Source organism: Lagopus muta, chromosome 3 (assembly GCF_023343835.1).
Source record: "Lagopus muta isolate bLagMut1 chromosome 3, bLagMut1 primary, whole genome shotgun sequence".
NCBI classification, from domain to species: Eukaryota; Metazoa; Chordata; class Aves; order Galliformes; family Phasianidae; genus Lagopus; species Lagopus muta.
Window position 1 is genome coordinate 91,742,644 of NC_064435.1, and position 21,407 is coordinate 91,764,050.

Genomic DNA, 21,407 nt, shown 5'->3' on the forward strand with positions numbered 1-21,407 from the left:
TCCTTGGTCCTCAAACTGGTATGGAACCTGGCATTATTGTGTTGCAAGAGAAAGATTCTCTTTTTTCGCTGGCTTGACTCTGGAAGTTCAAGCCATCAACTTAGTCTGTGTTGCAATGTAGAGTATCAGTTGATGATTTGTCTGGGTATGAGGAGGTTCAGAAGGATCATCCCTTTCAGACTTCAGATAGCAGAATGGTAACTTGGAACTTCCTTTTCCCAAAAGAAGTAGCTGAGGGTTTTGACCGAAAATTTCAAACGCATGCAAACAGGTTGGCTTTCTCTCAAAAGGGAATGTAAATTTTGGATTAAATGAGAGCCTGCTAAAATGCAAAGTGTATGGGCATGACAGCTCATTTTACTTTGCTGCTGCTGCTGTTGGACCACTGTCTCAAAAGCCTTGGGGTGGTTGTGCAGCTCAGCTGCTTACAAGAAATAGTGAATTGAATGCTTTTACATATCTTTCATATGGAATGTTTTTGTGGGTTAAGCCACTCTGTTTTGTTTTGTTTTTCATTTTTCAACATCTGTAAGTTTTCTTTTTTCCCCTTATCCCTGCTTTTCCCCTTCTTTCTCCTTTTCCTCTTTTCTTTGGTTTCTCATTATTTTTTTTAAATTTTCTCTAAATTTTCTTGTTTTTTTTTAACTTTCAGACAAGACATCTAATGAATTCAAATAGTAGTTAATCTATAACATCTTGATTTTATGTCTGTCTCCCAGGTGCTTCCAAAAGCTTCTATTTACAATTAGAAGAATTCTGCAGCTTTTAGTAGCTTTTTTTCCTTTTCTTCAAAGTGAGGTGATAGAATAGTGAGCTGGATCTCATTCTCAAACGCACACAGGCACAATGCTGTTCTGTTCTTCCTGAGTGTCACTTTTTACTGACATATATTGCAAACGGTCTGGTTCATTACTTCGATGTTCAGCTTTAGGAAGTGCAGGTATATTTAATAAAGTCAGGTTTGACCCAACTGCTTGAAGAGATGTGAACAAGAGCTTGGTTTTGTTATGTCCCTTCTTCAGGCAGGGAGCTGTACTGTTATGTCATCAGTCTGCTAAGAGAACTAATGGCGTGGACTATGGGTGTTCAGGTTTTTTTGGCTTAACTGTGCTCCACATGGTAAAGAGAAATTGCGTTGTTTGTCAGAGATTTTTAGTGAAATTTTACATCTTCTGTGCATCATCCTTGAAAACTGTTGTTCACAAATGCACGTACTGCCAAAAAATGATGACATGAATAACATGCGATTGTGAAATGAAGGATATTTCTCTGTTACATAGGGCTTATTGAAGTCCAATAGAGAGACATGGTCAGATTTTTAGCTTGAATATCTGCTTGCAACTCAATGCATTCAATTTGAAAATTTGTAAGTAAGTATGTTGACTGAAAATGGAGTCTCAGGTATACAGAGAAAGTAGAAAACTTTTTTGCAATCTTGAAACCTGTTCTCAAATTCCTGTATCAAAGCAGAAAGTAAGGCTGCCAATGTATCAAAATCCATAAAATTATTTGTACTGCACTGTGTTCTGTGCCTTGTTTTCAGTCCAGGTAGAGTTAATAGCACACTGCTATTTTGTCATTGCAGAGTAAGGGCTGTGTGCTGGGGTCAGGTCAGGCTGCTGGGCCGTCCCCATGATGGTGGTGAGGTGGGGGCCTGGCCTCATTTTGAGCTGTGCTGGGCTGCAGCTTGTACATGTCTGTTGTAAACTAAGAAGATCTGCAGCAAGAAGCACCAGTAATTTGCAGCAAACGTGTGGGAGGAGTTCATACCATATATACAGGAAAGAAACTGTAAGATTGCATAGTAAAGGGTTAACAGCTGACTGGTGACTGTGGACTCGATCAGACAATAAAGAGGGCATAGCTGAAATTTTCACAAGCTTGTTTTTAATTGAAATATAAACAAAGCTGCTTTCATGGGAAGTGCCTTTCAGATACCCTTATTTCTAGCTGGGAAATAGTTGTACAGAGTTTTTGTTTGTTTTGCAGATTACATACTAGGCTGCTTGTGGTTTTCCACTCTTGTGCTTGTGTAAAAACAAAAAATTGGCTTTAGAAAAAAAAAAGTCTGTGTTAGTCCTTCCATTTTGCAGCCTCCATGCTGTTAAGATAATAGCAACAATCCATGGCCTGAGACAAAGATGATTAGAGTCTTAGTTAATTATTTCAAGCAAGTGCTGTTAGTGGTGGGAGTGCTTTGCTATGTATAAATGCTTTAGGTTAGGTCTTGTTCACATACCTAAGATTGCATAACAATGGGAGAAGATCCAAATATTATTTCATAAGAAGCTCCTCTCCCCTTCCTCCCTCTAGATTTTTTTGTTACTGAATTCCACTCACTCCCCAACGTAGTCTGATACCAAGCAATAGGAACAGAGGCATGGACAAAAGTAAGCAATGGAGTTAAGCCTGTGACTGTAGTTCCCGTGCCTGCAGGAGAAGCATTAGCCTCTCCTATTTTGTAGCCGAGTCATCTCAACCTGTATTATAATTGGGAGGCATCTGTCTAGAGGTTCATATGCAGAAAGGAGATGTCTGTTACACTTAAGATGTGTTTTTTCTTACAGATGCAGTTCTGTCCAGCAACATTTAGCCTACAGAAGGTTGTATTCCTAGGGAAGCTGAGGTGGTCATCAGATATACATCAGTTTGGCCAACCCACATTCAACTAAACTTTTTTTTTTTCCTCAGATAGTAGTTATAATAAAGCAGTAATACTTTATCTTGTATGGAAGTAATTGTTCATGGCTTAACATCAATCTTTATAATACTTGGAAGGGCCACTGATTTCAGTAGGAATGTGAACTAAGACTGTGTTTCCACCAGTATGAAATATACAGCACATACACAGTATATCCAATGTTTATAGACAGTATATACAATATATCTGAACTGTTACAGATACAGATTTTCTTAGTTCTTCCCCGACGTGCCCATTTCTGATGGATTTCCTTCGAAGTTCACTGTAACGGCTGGCGTGGATCTAGTTAAAATAATGGGTGTAGTTAGAAGATATTTTGGTAGTTTTTTAATGCTTTCCTCATCCATTTAAGTGGTTGCTCTGTACAGTATGTGTGCTATGCAAGGAATTCAAATTGTTTTCATTCAGATGACTGATTGGCAGGTTTTCTTATCTCAGGTATTTCTTTTAAGTACCTCGCATACTATGTATGCAAATAAGAACAGAGCCAGACTGTGCCATGAAATGTATTGAAAAGATTTCCTTACACTTATTTCAGCAAAGTTCACAGAAATGACAAGAAACATTTTCTTTTTGCACTATTAGTAAGACTTCTTTATGACCTTAACACTTAGTAAGGGTGGAGCTCTTTTGTATCTTTCTTCTTGGTGGTTTGTTTTGTTTTGTTTTGTTTTGTTTTGTTGTTGTTCTTGTTTTTCCTGTCTCAGTCTTTAAAAATGTTCCTAGTATACCTAGTATTCTAGAGATAGTACTTAGGGACTACTTCATCTCTGGTCTCCTCATTTCGTCATGATCTCCTCATCTCCAACCTTGCAAGTTTTAAGGTGATTAGAGCTGTTTAGATAGATGTAATTATTCAGATGTGTGGTAGAAAATAGTGCCATTGGACCAGGGCATATGTGAACTGGTTTTGAATCGCTTTAGAGCATACCAGAATAACATCAAACTCATTAGATTGTGTCTAGTTATAACAAAGCACCCGTGAAGCAAAGAAGAAATTGTTCTTTTATAAAGTTCTTCAATAATAAGGAACTGAGGAAATAGTCCTGAGCAGATGAAGTTCCTAAGCCAGTATCCATTGTATCTGGAAAGTTGTGGCAGTCTGGTGAAGTTCCCAGTGACTGGTAAAAGGGGAAACATAGCCCCCATTTTTGAGAAGTTAAAGTGGAGCAGTAAGCCAATTAGTCTCACCTCTATGTCCAGTGAGATCGCTGAGCACATTCTCCTGGTGACTGTGCTAAAGCAGGTGGAAAACAGAGGTGATGGGTGGCAGCCAGCATGACTTCACCAGGGGCAAATTGTGCTTGAGAGGTACCTTCTAGAATGGTGTTACAGCATTGGTGGATGAGGAAGGTGCAGCTGACATCACCTTCCTGAACTTGTGAAAGACATTTGACACCGTCCTGTGCAACATCCTTGAGTCTAAAATGGAGAGACGTGGATTTGGTAGATGGACCACACAGTAGATAAGGAGCTGACTGGATGGTCTCACTCAAAGATTTGTGTTCACAGGCTCAATATCCAGGTGGAAAACAGTGATGAGTGGTGTTTCTCTGGGGTCAGTATTAGGACAGGCACTATGTAACATCTTTGTCAGTGACTTAGGGAGTGGGAATGTGGTGCACCCTCAGCAAGTGTGCTGACAAAACCAAGCTGAGATCTGTGTTCAACATGCTGGGGAGAAGGGGTACCATCCTGAAGGATCTTGACAGGCTTAGAGGAGGGTCCATTTCAATCCACCTCACTGTTCACTTATCTAACCATTACTTCTTGACCAGTGCCCTGCCCCGTTCAGCAGCAGGCTGAATGAGTGAGCTGAATTAACACTCCATCTTTCTATCACTTTGGTGTGTCAGTGAACATTGACAGTGTGTTTAGAGTTACATAGAAAAGTTGACTAGAAATATCTGTCTTAACACTGTGGACTGTGGAATGCAGAACAACTTGTCTCTGCTATTTGTTTTCCTGCTGGATGTTTTTAGCAATCAATGCCCTGTTGTGAAATAAAATGTCACTGCTTAAACAAGTGAAAAATGGTCCTATTAAAAGAAAAATTGTTCTATAAACCCTTCTTTCAGCCAATATAAGGCCCATAAAAAATGTGGATTGTTTTTTTTAATTTATCTTTTATTTTGTTTCATTTGCTGCAGAATCTCAGAGCTACACAGAAGCCCTTAACCATCCTACAATAGTGTCTGACAAAACCATCGACACTAACCCTGCTTTGCTGAGATCCAACACGCAGGTGGATCCTTCCTTTCAGCGCTGTTTAGTGTCCTCGTGTACAGCCTCAAGTAACAGTTCTGTGCCAGTGGGAGAGAGGTAGGAAATGATTGTCTGATCTGAACGTTTAGTTCTCATTACTGCAGTTTCCAGCCAATGTGTTATATTTACATCTTCATTGCAGACCATTTGGCCACCAGCTTTGATGTGTAACCTGTAATGATGTTGTTGCCCACCATCTGGAAATTACCACTTTCAAAGATGTTGCTTGTGTGTCTGAGTTTTAAGGATAAATTAGGAATGCAAAAACGAATAGTGTTTTATAGCTCAATTACTTTATTATGTTCTAGCAGAAGCTCACACTTATTTGCTGTGCTTTTAACCAATTTCTCTAACGCTTTACTGAAAAGCATTTTGTGAACCTTTACATTGGAATGAGTTGTATGTGAGAGAGAGACAGCAATCTGCTCACTGCAGTACCCATGTTTATAGTCAGTAAAATGTCAGGATTTGTATTTGGTGGTGAACAACTGACTCCATCACAGTGAGAATTTTCATTATTTTATGGTTGTACTGTATAGGGCTCTGAATCAGAGTTTTAATAACACAAATTTACAAATTAGTACTTGTCTGTCTGTAATAGTTTCCTTCTTTGTCATTCTATAACAGCATTCCTTTGTGGCTAACTATTCATATTCAGAATAATTGGCTCCTTCTTCTCAGTAAGCATTTGGAATGTTGGAGTGTCAAACTCTCATTAAAGGCTTAGAGTGTGTTGATTTCTGTCTGTCTTCATATCTAATAGATTTCATTTTCTTGAACTGAGAAAGAAATTTCTTTTTGTAATTAAGACTGAATCAAGTATGTGACATTTCCTTATAAGTGGATATGAGTTAAGAGCAATGTGGTCATTATCAAGCTTGCATTCCTGCCATAAGCTTTATCTGAAAGTTTTGTTCCCTTCTTTCTAAACGTCTTTCTTGTCATTTTCTTGATTTAATCTGCAGATAAGTGCAGATGTTCCCTCCCCTTTCTCCACTTCCCTTCTCCACCTGCTTTACCTACCCCCCTTTTTCCACGTCTCAGCTCCCTTTTCCCTTTTATTAAATTCATGTAAGGGACACTGCATGTAAGAAATGTTGTAGCAGTGTCAATCTTATTCCATAAATCTGTCTTTGATGACAGGTCTGGCTTAAGAAATTCTTGCCTCCTACTGGTCTTTTTTCAGCCAGCACTGTGGATCACTGTAGATCTCCAGGAGCTCTGTGAAGCAATGTTGTGAGCAGTTTAATAGAATTAATTCATATTAAAAGTAATGCTCTCAAATAGGGGGAAAGAAGAGTGTTTTTAACAATGATTAATTTGATGGCCTGACTTACAGTGCAAACTCAGAAACTCTGTCATCACCATGGCTGGATTGAGGGTTGAGATGAGACAAAGTAATGAACTACACTGAAGAAGTGAGTATTCAGGATGGGGCTGGAGTCCCTGGTTCCAACTTGATCACCAGGTCCTGCATGTTATCAAACGCATCAGTTATTATCCTGAGTGAGTGAGTGCTTTCAGTAATGACCAGAGGATAGACTGTGTTATGACATTTTTAGAAAATGATTTGCCTGTTTTATTTTTGTGTTCAATTTTTGTCTCTTTTCCTTTTTTTTTCTTTTTGACAGCTCTCTTGCTACAGAACATTCTTGGATTGAAAACAGCCCTAAATCTTCCAAATTGTTCCAGCTTTCAATAGAAAGCAACAGACCAACAGGAAGCTATCATGTGCCTTCTGAATTTTCAAACCCTGTGCAAGATGGTTCTCTTTTGTCTCATTTCCAAACCCCAGGGCTACAAGTTGTCACCCTGAGCAACCTGGAGAAATCACCAACAGAGCAACAGCCAGAACCTGCTGTCGGTAACAGTGCTCAGGCTTACCGAAGCTACAATGGGGCCAGCGTGGGCATTAGTTCCCCCAAAGAGGAGAAACAAGCTGCTTTCCTAGCCAACACTACCATCTCTCCAAAAACTATGAGCTCATCTGTAGAAAGTGCAGAAGACGATGGCTTTTTGGCTCAAAACTTTCTTGCGATGACCTCTGGACATATTAGTCAGAACAGTGCAGTCCATCCGTGCCTTGGAGGGAACCTACATTCTCAACCACCTCTTCCAGAGAAAAAGAGGTCCTCTGAAGGGGACCGTTCCGTCGTCTCCATCTCACCTTCTTCAAGTGGTTTCTCAAGCCCCCACAGTGGAAGCACAATCAGCATCCCCTTCCCAAGTGTTCTTCCAGATTTCTCGAACACTTTAAACACTTCCCTGGTGCCAGGTAGGTTCTGCATCAGAGAAATGCATAACATATCAGAATTGTATGGTTTTTCTCTCAATGAGGAGGGATTTAAAATGAAAAGGAGATAAGAAGCAGTGGAAGGAAAATGGAGGACTTGATTTACAGTAAGAGGCACTAGTTCACTATTTTACATGTACTGTTCTGAAGACTATGGTGCAGAAGTGTTACTTCCATCCTTATCTGTCAGCCCACCTTTGGAGTTGTGAAATCACAAACAAGCAGTATCCAGTCCAACCTCTTAATGATGGTTTATTTCTGCATCTTTGCTAGACCTGTGCAAAGAATAGTTAAAAATAATGATGTCTATTCATTGGGTCTTACTGAGAATATAACTTTGGTATAACTTTATAAACATGAGAGTTTTCCATATCTTATAGATTTTGCAAAATTAAACTTTAAGAGAGCTTTCAGAATGTTAATGTAGGTTATTATACATTTTGGTTCTAAAACAATTCAGATTTTTTTCTGTATTCATTAGATTTTAGAATAATTAATGTGATTGGAAGTTGGAAAGAAAAGCAAAAATACTTCAATATTTAGAAAACTTCAATATTTAGAAAGTTTGTTGACTTCTTTTTCGCCTTTATTTCACAGAACACACAACAGAGAAACAAGTGACTGTAAAATTTGTCCAGGACACATCCAAGTTTTGGTATAAACCAGATATTTCAAGAGAACAAGGTATATCAGCTGAGGTATATTCTGGGGTATATGTTTACTAGTAGGCTAGCTGGTGTGTGCATATTAACTTTTTATTTGACTACCAGACGTATAGGGTAACTGTAAGAAAAATTACAGGATATAGAAGGACAGAAAACAACCTCAATTTATTTTGTCTGACAGCTGTATTTGAGAGCGGAGGGCATTCATATCTGAGAAAATGTTGAGTTAATCATACCAATTATTATCCTCGCTTAACATATAGTAACTCAGAACTTCCTTTGGTAGCCTCTGCAAAAGTACTTTCATTAGAATCTGGCTTCTGTTGCCTCATCACAACAGTGGAAGTCATTTTAAGGTATGCTGAAGGAAAATGAAAGCTGAATGTGGTCTCTTATGCAGTCTTGTGTTATGGTGGGTTTTCATCAATGTGTCTGACAGAGCTATTTTGGCCTCCAAGTTTTGGAATAGCAGATATGCACGATCCAGTACCAAACAACTGCTGCTCGCAGAAATTATTTGAGTAGAAATGTGCTGCTCTGGCATAATTTCATGTGTGTTTCCCAGTGTTGATAGATTGAGAGATGCTAAGTAGCAGAGAGTAACTTATTATCTAGAGCTCACCATAAAAGCATCCTCAGTTGTTCTGTAGCTGAGACAGTGATGATGTAGCTTCTGTGAAATAACATCTTTGTGATGTACAACACAGGTACATCTACATGTAGATGTATTGCAAGGTGGAGAAAACTTTTGTTGTATGCGGCAGTATACCTGCAAACTTTTTGTTGCAGGGACAAAATAGATGTAAATGAAGAATGTTGGGTACTTTGTAAATGCTGGTGGTCTGACAGTTTTTGTGTCTATACTGTAACATTCAACTATATTGCAGTATTTAGTAAGTTATGGCAGTGCCATCATTGGCAGCATTTTAAACATTGGCACCACATGGCAGCTCGGATTCTTAAAATGTGTTGAAAAGGAAAATGACAAATAAGGTCTGCATTGGAAAGGAAGTTCACGTCATAAAACTTGAAGTGAAACCAGGTAGCCTTCAGTACTGGTAAATGAACTACTTTCTAGTTTACGGTCTGTCAAACTGTGCGAGTGGCCCATATATTGTGGGAGTAAATTTTAACCTGGGAGAAGAAAGATCATAGAAAATAGATTATTTATTAATTTCTGGATGATGTTATTTCACTTCACTCCCCTTCTGCTCCAGAAAACATGTAGAAAATGTTCCCTTATTGGATGTGAATTCAAATAGAAGAGATCATAAAGAAAGTTTAAACCTCACTGTTTGATCAAATTAAAAAAAAAGTTTTCCAAACATTTTAGTATGCTTCTCTCTACTGTACCAATTAAAATAACTTTTTAGAAGTGTTCTAAGAGACTTTCACTGAAGAAGGAACACCTTTTCTCTTGCCAGAGCCACAGTGAGTGAAGAGGAATTGTCATGGGCTGCATATATGTAGGTTACACTGAAACTAATTCCTCCTATTGATTTCCATGGAAACTACAACTGATACAGGGAGCACAATAATGCTATATAATAGAGCACATTCTTAGCTACAAAACACTATTCATCGTGGTCACTACCATTAGCTACATTAGCATTGCCTTTTGGCTAAGATCACGTGTATTATCTGTTTTTACCAGTTTCACCTTTTGGCACATGTTCCAATTATAAGCATTGGAAGTCTTTTTTATTTGTTTGAATTTTATTTGATTTGGCTTTACTTCTCTCAAGGGAGGATAGTCTTTCATGAACTTAAACCTAAACTTTGATTGAAGCTTACATTAGCACTGTCAGCTTGAAGCTGTCTCTGCATTGCCAGGAAGTTTGTATGTATCAGTGTCAGCCATGGACACAAATATCAGATACTAACCTAGGTCATGACTGCAGCAAGAGTTACCTATTTTTTGCTCAGTATTCTTGATAGAGTATCAAGGCCCTGGAACGTGTTCAAAGAAGGGCAACAAAGCTGATGAGGGGTCTGGAGCACAGGCTTTGTGAGAAGAGGCTGAAGGAGCTGGGAGTGTTCAGTCTGGAGAAAATGAGGCTCAGGGGAGGCTCACTGCTCTCTATAACTTCTGAAGGGAGATTGTAGTGAGCTGGGGGTCGGCCTCTTCTCTCGTGTAACTGGTGATAGGACAACAGGGAATGGCTTCAAGCTGCACCAGGGGAGATTCAGGCTGGATGTTAGGAAATAATACTTGTCTGAAAGAGTGGTCAGGCACTGGAATGGGCTGCCCAAGGGAGCTGTGGAGTCACTGACCCTGGAGGTGTTCAAGGAACGTTTGGATGTTGTGTTGAGGGACATGGTTTAGTGAGAGCTATTGGTGATGGGTGGATGATTGGACTGAGTGATCTTGAGGGTCTTTTCCAACCTTGGAGATTCTGTGATTCTATGATAAATGAAAAAGCATGCAACAAATGAAAAAGCATTTGACGACCTCTGGCTTTGTCCAGAGGTTCCAGCTACTCTAGTTGTCATTCACAGATGCAGGTGTTTCCAACTAATTGCATGCAGGCACTTGACCTGAGGTACAGATTTACACTATTGTGTGAAAATAACAAATTATCAGTTGCAGCCTAGTGGGCAGTAGAGATCTGTTGCCTGCTCTATGTATCAGCAGTTTACCACTAACCAGCTTTTTCTGCTGGAAATACTGGTTGCATAAGACCTGGTAGGATTTGCACACCCTTTACAGTTAAAAAAAATCACTGGGGATCTGTACTTCAGATTTCTTTTGAAATAAGTATCTATGAGATTCAGGCAAGATGCTTTCAGATTCTCCAAATGTGTTTGATTGTAGTTTCTTTTACAGAACATAAAAATATCTTCTTTACTCTTCTTAATTATAGGTTTATAACTGTAATTTTTTTGTGTGCGTATTGTTCTGGAAATGATTTTTTCTTTCATTTCTGAAATTCCTTACAGCCATTGCTGTTCTCAAGGACAAGGAGCCTGGGTCGTTTGTTGTCCGAGACAGTCATTCTTTCCGGGGGGCCTATGGGCTAGCAATAAAAGTTGCTTCACCACCTCCTTCTGTGCTGCAGATGAACAAGAAAGGTACTGGTTGCCTTCTTTCTGTCCTTTAAACAAACTATGCGTGGTAGAAAGTCTGTACTACTGTGTGTTAATCTGGAGGAATCTTCCACTTCCAGTAAGCTGGAATTAGAGGCTCCTGTTGGTTCCTTGCAGCAGTATTTAATTGAACAGAACTGGATATTCGTTGTACTTAACAGTTTCACCGTGGTTTGTGAATGTTTGTACGTTGTGGTAGTCCCTATTTTATCAACCAGATAGCAAAACAATGCCATCTCAGTAGTGTGCCCTCCTTAGCAATTAGAAGTGTGTGTTTGATCCATATTGCCACCATGTGAAGTTTTCACTTGGCTGGGAGATTTTATGGTTTTGACCCCAGTATTTTGTTTTGAGACAGTTATACATTAAATATAAATCTGAGGAAAGATGATAATTGTTTAAAAGGTACGGTGAAATAAGTGCAGTCTCCTGTCACCACTGCCTTTATACGTAAGTTCTGCCTGATAGTTGTGAAAGGTAAAATGAAAAGAACATATGGAAAGCATAAATCAATCTGTGGGAATGTTGGGGGTACTACCTGTAGTGTTTCTTGACAAATGTGCTATTGCATGGGGTGTGGGGTGATTTTCATTGCTAATGCTTGGTGAGAAGAGCAACAAAGATCACAAGAATGCAGTGAATTTTAATGCTGTGGTTATAATAATACTTTATTCTCATTTTTTACTAAGGTTTCATGCTTACTTAGGGACAAGAGAAGTAATCTGTCTGTAATACAATAATGCTTTTAAATTCTGTATGCTTAATCTGATACATTGAGGCAGTTTCTTCTAAAAATTTGTCACGTAATCCTCTGTGTTGTCAGGAAGTATCAGCAGAACCTCTTCAATGTCTAACTTGAGGTAGACAATTGGGGTGTGCTGGTGACAGCAACAGTGAGGCAAATTGAGTGGTTATAGGTGTTCTGATTAATCTCTTCTCATCACATTAATAAAATCCAGGAAGACATGAAAGTTCAAACACTACTAGCCTATAAGAGCCAGTTTTATATTACTTGTACCACAGGCAAGTGGTAGCAAAAGAAGTTATGGCCAAGATTGTCACATCCTTCTACTTCTCTCTGTGAAATTTAGCTTTGTCTCCCACTATTTAATCCAAGGCACAGATCTGTTCAGTCTCCTCCAAAGTTTCTTGTACTAGACTTCCCCTTCCTGCATGCCTCTGTATTAATTTATTTTTCATATTCTATCAGTATAATGACAAGCAATAGGCTGTCTGAAATGGTGACCTTTGCTGTATTTGCTTGAATAGAACCTTTTGCTCTCCAGATTAATGCATGCATCTATCTTAGCCTGAAAGTCAGCCTTTGATGTCGTGTATTCCCTGGACTGTGGCTGATTCATTGAGAATCAAAAGGAAAATTTGTGTTCATGGCTCTTCTGTTGAGGTTTGAATGGTTTAACAGATTTTCTGTATTGTTGTGAGCTAATCCTTTCATTGCTTGGAGAGAGCTCCAATTTGTAGGCAGGTGTGAAATACGTGAAATACTGTGAACCAGTTGCTCAAAAATTAATGAAATTATCTTAATTACATGTGTATATATTTAAAAGGATGCTCAGTCTCAATGGATTTTTATTCTTTGAATCTCTTCATTACATCCCACTTACAGTTTTAAATTTGTCTTGGAGCCCTGGGAGATAAAAACTGTATTTAAAAATTTGGTGAGCTACAGAAACCTGAGTGTTTCATGTAATTGCCTTCAATTTGTTTAATTGCTTCAGGAGTAAAAGGTTAGTGTAAAACTGAAAGCATTTGAAGATTTAAAAATTCTGAGACAGGAATTCCCCTTACGTTTGTGCAGCGCAATCTTCTATTGTTTTGATCTGGAGACATTCTGTGAGCAATTCCATCCCAAGAACTCTGGGTATCATACTTTTACTTCTTTGTCACACTGGATACAATTTCTTCTAATTGGCACTGGTATGTCAGAATTTCTAGCCATTAATTTTCAAAGCACCTTTTCCTTTCTGTATTTGGAACCATGCTTAGACAACAGTGCATATTTGGATGCCAGTAACTTATGATTATAAGACTTCATTCTCTGTATATCTGAAGTGAGCTATTTGCCTGGTTGTTGGGTTGCTTTTTTTTTTTTCGAAATTGCCTTTTCATTATGTCTTATAATATTGTTGCAGAGCATCTCTAATGTGTTTGTGTGTTGTGTACAGAACATATGGTGTTGATGTGGAGAACAACTTCATAAAAACCTGCTAATGTGTGAGACTATTGCTTGTTCCTTGTGTCTATTCATGTGTTTGTTCTTTTCTAACACAGTTGGAGATCTGTCAAATGAACTTGTAAGGCATTTTCTGATTGAGTGCTCTCAGAAGGGGGTTCACTTGAAAGGATGCCCAAATGAACCATGCTTTGGTAAGTACTGTGTGTCACAGGGACATTGAAAATGAAAATAATTTGCTTTTGCCAGAGCTGTTTTATAGACCTGGACAGAGTGGAGTGGAGCTGAGAGAACGCTCTGCTCAAGTCCTTAAGTTTCTGTAGGAACCCATCCTAGCAGCCTTGTGCACATAAGGTATGTGTGCAGAGCTCTCTAGCACAGGTGCACATGACCAAGCTTCAGGCTGTCATGTTCAACCACTGACAGCATTGCTATAGACGTCTTAGCTAGATGAATGTTGAAGGCCTTATATACTTAAGACTTTTGCCTTATTTTTTCCTATCTGTATTAAAAGTAGAAGACGGCTAAAATGACAACAGAGTATCACTCACTTAAAAAAAAAACATGCATTATGGCACATCAGCCTACATAATATTATGCAGTGAAATTATGCATGGTGGTAAACAACAAAATAACCACCCATAATCACTGTCTTCAGTGGGGTAGGAGGAGAAAATAGCATGACAAAGCTCATGTGTCAAGATCAATGCAGGAAGATTGCTTACTAGTTAGTAATGCAGGCAAATAAAATTTACTTTGGAATAATTCATTTAATTTACTGCCAATTAAAATAGATCTGGGTAGTGAGAAAGAAGGACAGCCATTAAAATAACACTTTTTTTTCCTCCTGCTCTTTTTAAGCCCAACTTCACTTTTTCATCCCAGACCTCTCAGTTCTCACCCCAGACAAGGTGTTACAAGAGGGGTTGAGGACAATATGGTCAGTACCTAACAATTACTCTGTGAGTTCTTCCTTCTTCCACTTCTCATGTGCTGAATCATGGGTTCTCCACAGGCTACAGTCCCTTCAGCACCAAAAAATGTCATGGTTTGGCCTGGTTCCATGACTAATTAGGCGAAGGGACCCATGGACCCACACCCCAGAAGAAGGGGAAAGGAAGAAGGGAAAAGGTAGGGAGATGGGCCAAGATAAGGAAAACAGCAGCAGTGTGCTAAGGGAGAAAACTGATTTACTAACCATGATAGCAGAATGTGAGATAACACACTACAATACAATTGGAATTCAAAGTAATAAATACATGAGAGAGGGTGTCTGAAAACTGAAGTCCTTACTCTAATGCTGTAGGTGAGAGGGCTAAGGTGCACACACAGCAGAGATGAGCAGAAACATAGCAAAGCTAATTGAGCCACTTCAGGAAATGTTCACCTGCTCTGCTGTGGGGACGTTCATGAGCTTCAGTGTGGTGTATGTTATTAAAAACATGGAGCACCTTCTCTTTATCTGGCTTTGGTCCTCTCCCTGCTATGTGGCACTCTTTGCTCATTCTTTTTCTCTGTGCAGCTTTTCTGCTCTCAAATGTATTTTACCAGAGGTACCACCAGCTTCAGCTCACCTCATAGAGGCTTGCTACCAAACCTTGCCACATATAGCCAATATACTTGTGAAATGGTCCTCTACCATAAAACGAGCAAGTGTAAAATGACAAATTCAAGTAAAGGTGGATTAAATTTTGTCATGATATATAGTCTCACATGCTCAAGGATGACTGTCATTCAGTTACTTAAATTGAAGCCAAGTACAAATGGTAAAAAGAGGCTCTCAACATCAGTGTTTATGGCAGTGATTAAGAGAAGTATAATGTAATGGTGAATGTTATTTACAGTAGTGTTGCACTGAGGGAGTGAAGTTTTACCTAGGCTGTCTTTTATACTTTCATGAGCTTACAATAGAGAATCACAGAATGATAGAATTGCCAAGGTTGGAGAAGACTTTTAACATCATCCAGTCCAACCACTTGGCCGCAAGTTGTATCAGAGGAGGTTTAGGTTGGACATAAGGAAGAACTTTTTCTCTCAGAGAGTGGTCAGGCACTGGAATGGCTGCCCAGGGAGGTGGTGGAGTCACCGTCCCTGGCAGTGTTCAAGAGGCATCTGGATGACGTGCTGCGTGATGTGGTTTAGTACTAGTGGTGGCAATGGTGATGAGGAGACAGTTGGACTGGATGATCTTATAGGTCATTTCCAACCTTGTGATTCTATGATTCTGTGATTCTATATCACCAAAATTTCCCACTAGACCATATCCCTCAGTACATCATCTAAATGTTTCTTGAACACCTCCAGGGTCGGTGACTCCACCACCTCCATGGGCAGCCCATTCCAGAGCCTGACAGGCTCTGACACCTGACACCCTCTCACAGAAGTATTTCATAATGTCCAACTCAATCTCCCCTGGCACAGCTTGAGTTCATTCCCTCTAGTTCTATCACTAGTTACGTGGGAGAAGAGGCCAACTCCCACCTCACCACAACCTCCCTTCAGGTAGTTGTAGAGAGCGATAAGCTCATCCCTGAGCATCTCTTCTCCAGACTGAACAATCCCAGCTCCCTCAGCTGTTCCTCATAAAGCCTGTGCTCCAGACCCCTCACCAGCTTTGCTGCCCTTCTCTGAACACGCTCTGGGGCCTTAGCATCTTTCTTGTAGTGAGGGGCCCAAAACTGAACACAATACTCAAGATGCAGCCTCACCAAAGCCTGAGGTACATGTAGACAAAGCACCAGGCAGAAAAACTAGGTGGCTAAGAAGTGGAACTCCTTTTTCTTTCACTGCTTCGTAGTATAGTATCGACTCCTTGTGCTTTTGCTTTCTTAAGAGTACTGAAAGGAACTCCATATGTTATTGTTTGTTTCATCTTTGCACTTTTTAAATTGGAAGCAAAGGCCTTTAGAGTAAGATTTAAGCAGTGTATTTCGGCAAGCAAGGGACCGTATAATTGTGATCAATGGCTATAATTCAAGTATGTCCACATAAAATAATGCTGGGGATTGTGAATCCACTTAAGCTGAGTTGAAAAGGTCTTGGTTTAGGTGCCACGAAAATATTATTCAAGGGTATGTGTGTATAAATGTGTATGAGATGTGTTGGAGCTTGGTCTGTAAAATACTTGGAAACCAATATAACTGTTAAACATTACTTTTGTCCACCATATTAATTGTGTATGTCTTGCTACTCTTCTGACCACAGGGAGTTTGACTGCTCTGGTGTACCAGCATTCCATTACTCCACTGGCATTGCCCTGTAAGCTCCTCATCCCAAACAGAGGTATGCTTCTTAAAGTACAGAAAAAATATTCAAACACAATATACACCATGCTAAATACATCACAGAGATTTTACACACTTCCATATAACTGAAATAATATACTCATGTACGATTTTTTCACTAATTTTAGGAAGATTTGAAGACCAGCATCCTACTGCTGTCTTTACAGTACATGTTGTATAATTATGTCTATGACTATCAGGAAATAAATGTTGAATATCCCTCCCGCAGCACTATCAGAAAAAAATTGATGCCTCACAAGGAGGATGTGGCATGACTGATTATAGGCACAGATGCAAGATTGCTAAATGCTTCTTGCCAAGATTTACCAACTCAAAAAGATAGACTCATGCTTGATGGTATGCACTTACTTATCTGTTCAAGTACAAACAAGACATGGATAATGTTATTTATTTGCAGATCCATTGGAAGAGATGGCAGAAACTTCTCCGCAGACCGCTGCGAACTCAGCAACAGAACTTCTCAAACAGGGTGCAGGTTGGTAAACTTTTTCCTTGTATTTGATTCTTTCCAAGTTTTATATCTGACAGGCTGTTAAAAACTGATGCTGAGACTGGATTGAAGAACAAGCTTGAAGAGGGTAGATTTAGGCTAGATATAAGGAAGAAATCTTTTACAGTGAGGGTGATGAAGCACTGGAACAGGTTGCCCAGTGATGTGGTTGGTGCTCTGTCCCTGAGTCTTTCAAGGTGAGGCTGGATAAGGTCCTGGGCAACCTGATCCAGCTGTGGTGTCCCCGTTCATTGCATTGGAGTTGGACTAGATGGCCTTCAGAGGTCCGTTCCAACTCTAAGGATTTGGTGATTCTGAGAACAGTTAATTGTACAGTAATTTGTAAGCAGTGTCACTAGATGATAAACTAACATATCCTAGGAAGTGACAACAAGAAACTATGCAGATAAGTGGCTTTTCCCTAAAACAGAACTTGTTTTATTAACTTTCCTGTTTGGCAGCAAAATATTATGCCCCAAATAAATGCAAGTTCTTCATATCTACTTCCACTAATATAGTCAAGATCTAAGCATTCTTTCATGAAGAGCTCTAGACCTGTACAAAACCTACAAAGTAACGATGTGAGAATAAGAAACTTTATGATTTGGAATTTATTCACAATTTTGGATGGACAAAATAGACTGTTAATACAGTGAGAGAAACCTCACAGTTCATTTGCGAAATCTTGCTATGAATTCTATAGTGATTGATCCAAAAAAAGCTTATTGAAAATAGTACACCAATATAGAACACATAGAACACATTTCTGAATTCTTTGACTTAGAAATCATGCAGGTAAGATATCTGGATTCCTTCTTTCACTGGCAGCACCCAGAACCTTAATTTACTAGGCTGATGATATTCGTGCTGGAATCAAACTTAGGCTTCTTTAGTTTGTAACAGTATGATTGCTGTTGTTAAAATTCTGATATCTAGCTATATATTTTATATAGATAGTAATAAGAAAAAGCTTTAGTCAAATTATAGATTGCCATTACAGAGTAGCCATATAAAAAAATAAGCTTTTACATTTGATCTTTGTTTACATGGTAAGGTTTGCAAACCAGGCTAAACTGCTAACAAATCAAATATTAGCATGGTAATTTGCATAGTCCAGCTGCCAGAGTTGGAAATCCTTTCCTGGATACCTAGACAAAGGTTTTCACCAAAATGCAAAGTCAGTTGGTAGCAGTGTTTGTCAACAGTATTTAAGTATGCTTTCTTCTGCTGTAGAATAAGGTGACTTCTTAGTATCAAAAACATTAATCTGCTTGTTAATTTGACTTCATAACACAAGTTGAAAGTATTTAATTGAGTGAATACTTCTTCTAATACTATATAATATTATTAATACCATATGATACTATATGGTGCTGATACCATATAATACTGCCTAGTCCTATACAGTACTATAGTACTACCATACAGTGCTACTTAATATTAATTCTCACTGTCCAAGTGATCACTGCAGATTTGTTTTGAGACCAGCTAAAAATAATTAGCTGTTTGGTAGCTTTAGAAACCAATGAGCAAATCTCTATGGAGATACATCAGGAGTACTAATGTCTGTAGGTGGAAAATAAAGGTTCCTAAGCTTCTTTACCTCAGCATGCATTTATAAACCTAAAACACATACGGTTATGGAAGTTGCTTTGTTTGCCTTAAAAATGCAGAACATACAAAGCACTTCAGAATTAATAACAAAAGAATTCTGCAGCAGTCCTCAGTTTTTTGGTGAGAGAAAATCACAGAATCACAGAATCACAGAATTGTAGGGGTTGGAAGGGACCTCCAGAGATCATCGAGTCCAACCCCCCTGCCAAAGCAGGTTCCCTACACCAGGTAGCACAGGTAGGCATCCAGGCAGGTCTTGAACGTCTCCAGAGAAGGAGACTCCACCACCTCCCTGGGCAGCAGGGATGTTTAGCAGCAAATGTTTAGCAGGAAAAGAACAAGTAAATGGTTTCTTTTGAGGGTAGCTTAATCATCATTTTAAAGTGTGAATTGTGTCAATTTGTACTGAAAAAAAATTAGTATTTTCTCATTGGCTGTTTGAATTGAGTTTTTATGCAAAATATCCCCTTTCTTTCCCATTAGGAATGCTTTTGCTGTAGAAGTACACAGGTTCCCCTGAAAGTAACACTTTCTGTGTATTTTCATGGAAATTATAACGGATACAAAAAGCATAATACTATCTGATAAAGTAAATTCTGAGCTACAAAACACTATTTTTCAGCCAGTAGCTATGTGTTTTTTAACCACTGATGAACTGCATGCCACACTTGTAAAATTCTGCACAAGCAGAGGTGATGCTGTCACCACTGCTGAAACACACCCCCAGTGCCTCCCTGTGTTCACATCCACTGTTTGGTCTCCACTAAACATTCAGCAAGCATCAGTGAACATCAGTGGGTGCCATTTTTCCATGTGGAGGAATTCAGTGACACATCTTTGTTTCGTATGCACTTCCTTACCATCTTAAACTACAAAGCACTAGTGTGAAAAAGGTGAGGTAAATACAACATTTGCTGGTTTGTTGTTTTCCTTTTTCACTATATTACAGTGGAAGATGTGTGTTTTCTTTGGTTTTGTTCAGAATATTCCTGTTGGTTTGTTGTTGGATAATGACCTCCCTCTTTCATTGCAGCGTGTAATGTTTGGTATCTGAATTCAGTGGAGATGGAGTCCCTCACAGGCTACCAGGCAGTACAGAAAGCCTTGAGTCTGACACTGATGCAAGATCCTTCTCCCATCTCAACCATTGTCCATTTCAAGGTGTCTGCACAGGGAATCACACTGACAGATAACCAAAGAAAGTAAGCAAGGGAGGGGTGGGAAGGTAATATGTGTACTTATGCACTGTAAGTGTCAGTTTCTGTTGACTTGTTTTTCCTAGTTGCATTCTACAGTCCCTGATTCAGATGATAACAGGATTGTCTAAAGAATGACAGTATCTGCTATCCTTCATGGTTGTCAGTGGTTTGTACTGGAGGATGTATATTTTAAAATGTGTTGAAGTTGCATTTCCCACTGACACAGTATCTAAGTGTGCAGTTTTTAGAAAAAAATTATACTTCTAGTTCCTTTGCTTTGCTTTAGGGTCAGTTCTCTTGTAGTGCAAAACTTAAAAGTCACTGCTTCAGTATGAATTTATTTGGTTGGAGTGGGACTCCTTATAGTGATAGGACATAGGTAAGGATAATGACTTTAAACTAAAAGAGATTTGGATTAGATATTTGATATCTAATATTAGATATTAGATAAGATATTAGGGAGAAATCTTTCACTGTGAGAGTAAGGCTCTAGAACAGATTGCTCAGAGAGTTGTGAATACCTCATCCCTGGAACTGTTCACAGCTAGGTTGGATGGGTCTTTGAGTAACGTGACCTAGTGGAAGGTGTCCATGACAGGGGCACTGGAGTTGTATGTTCTTCAAAGTCCTTTCTGACTAATAGTTCTGTGATTCATGCAGTTCATGCAACTTTTTAAGTATGACTCAGCGATGCAAAAGCAATATTTTGTCATTATTAAATCTTGATAGAGTTGTTTTGTCTGTTCTGCTTATTGTTCAAAATTTTAAGCATCTTAACTCTTTCTGAAATATTTCATTTCTTCCTATCCAGACTCTTTTTTCGGCGACATTATCCAGTCAACACTGTTATTTTCTGTGCTTTGGATCCACAGGACAGAAAGTAAGCAAGAGAAGCCCTATTACTAGTACATTATTTTTATTATTGATCTACAAAAACCTAACTAAAGTGTGATTTTTATTTCTTCATTTCCTTTTTTTTTCCCCCTTAATTCTTTCTTATGGACATCAAGATGGATGAAAGATGGCCTCTCTGCCAAGTAAGTTCACACCTGTCTCTGTTTCTTTTAACTGAATGTTTTAGGACTACCATTACAGTAGTTAGTTTGTTAGTCTTCTTACTAACTTTATCAGAGATGTTAAAGGGAAAGCAGCCATTCAGGAATAAAAGTCCATTTATTGCAATTATACTTAATTTATTTTACCTGTGCATCTTCAAGTAAGGCCTAATTCATTGGGATGATAGGATGTCTGTAGACAGAATTAGTGTGGCTTGGTTTACATTGCAGATCTGCAATTCGCATGAAGTTTCAGAAATTAACACAGAGCCATTTGCTACTTGATTAAATTGTTCCTCTTATCCAGCAGCACTAACAGTAGCTTACGTATCTCACAAGGTAGCTTTAAAAATAAAAAAAAGTCCCCAGCACAGCATGTACATGCAAACAGTCCCAGTAATACTAGTGTCTGGCATAAGTAGATATTTACTGGTAGATTGCCGAGTGTTTTCCACTGAATACCAACATCACTGTCTGCTTTTTACAAAAGGGAAAACAGAGAGAGAACTCAGGCAATGGTATCTGAAAAGTAACAGAAA

General features: G+C 38.9%; 1 protein-coding gene across 7 annotated transcripts in view; it reads left to right on the forward strand.

Annotated features, from left to right (window-relative positions):
• TNS3 (tensin 3) overlaps window positions 1–21,407 on the forward strand; it is a 216,469-nt gene that overhangs the window by 191,290 nt on the left and 3,772 nt on the right. For all 7 annotated transcript variants that reach the window (XM_048940293.1, XM_048940294.1, XM_048940295.1 and 4 more), the window contains 10 exons: window positions 4,852–5,023; window positions 6,598–7,241; window positions 7,857–7,943; window positions 10,865–10,996; window positions 13,304–13,399; window positions 16,410–16,487; window positions 16,908–16,985; window positions 19,648–19,816; window positions 20,625–20,693; window positions 20,824–20,850. In XM_048940293.1, coding sequence (XP_048796250.1) covers window positions 4,852–5,023; window positions 6,598–7,241; window positions 7,857–7,943; window positions 10,865–10,996; window positions 13,304–13,399; window positions 16,410–16,487; window positions 16,908–16,985; window positions 19,648–19,816; window positions 20,625–20,693; window positions 20,824–20,850 — 1,552 coding nt within the window. The remainder of the gene's footprint in view (window positions 1–4,851; window positions 5,024–6,597; window positions 7,242–7,856; window positions 7,944–10,864; window positions 10,997–13,303; window positions 13,400–16,409; window positions 16,488–16,907; window positions 16,986–19,647; window positions 19,817–20,624; window positions 20,694–20,823; window positions 20,851–21,407) is intronic.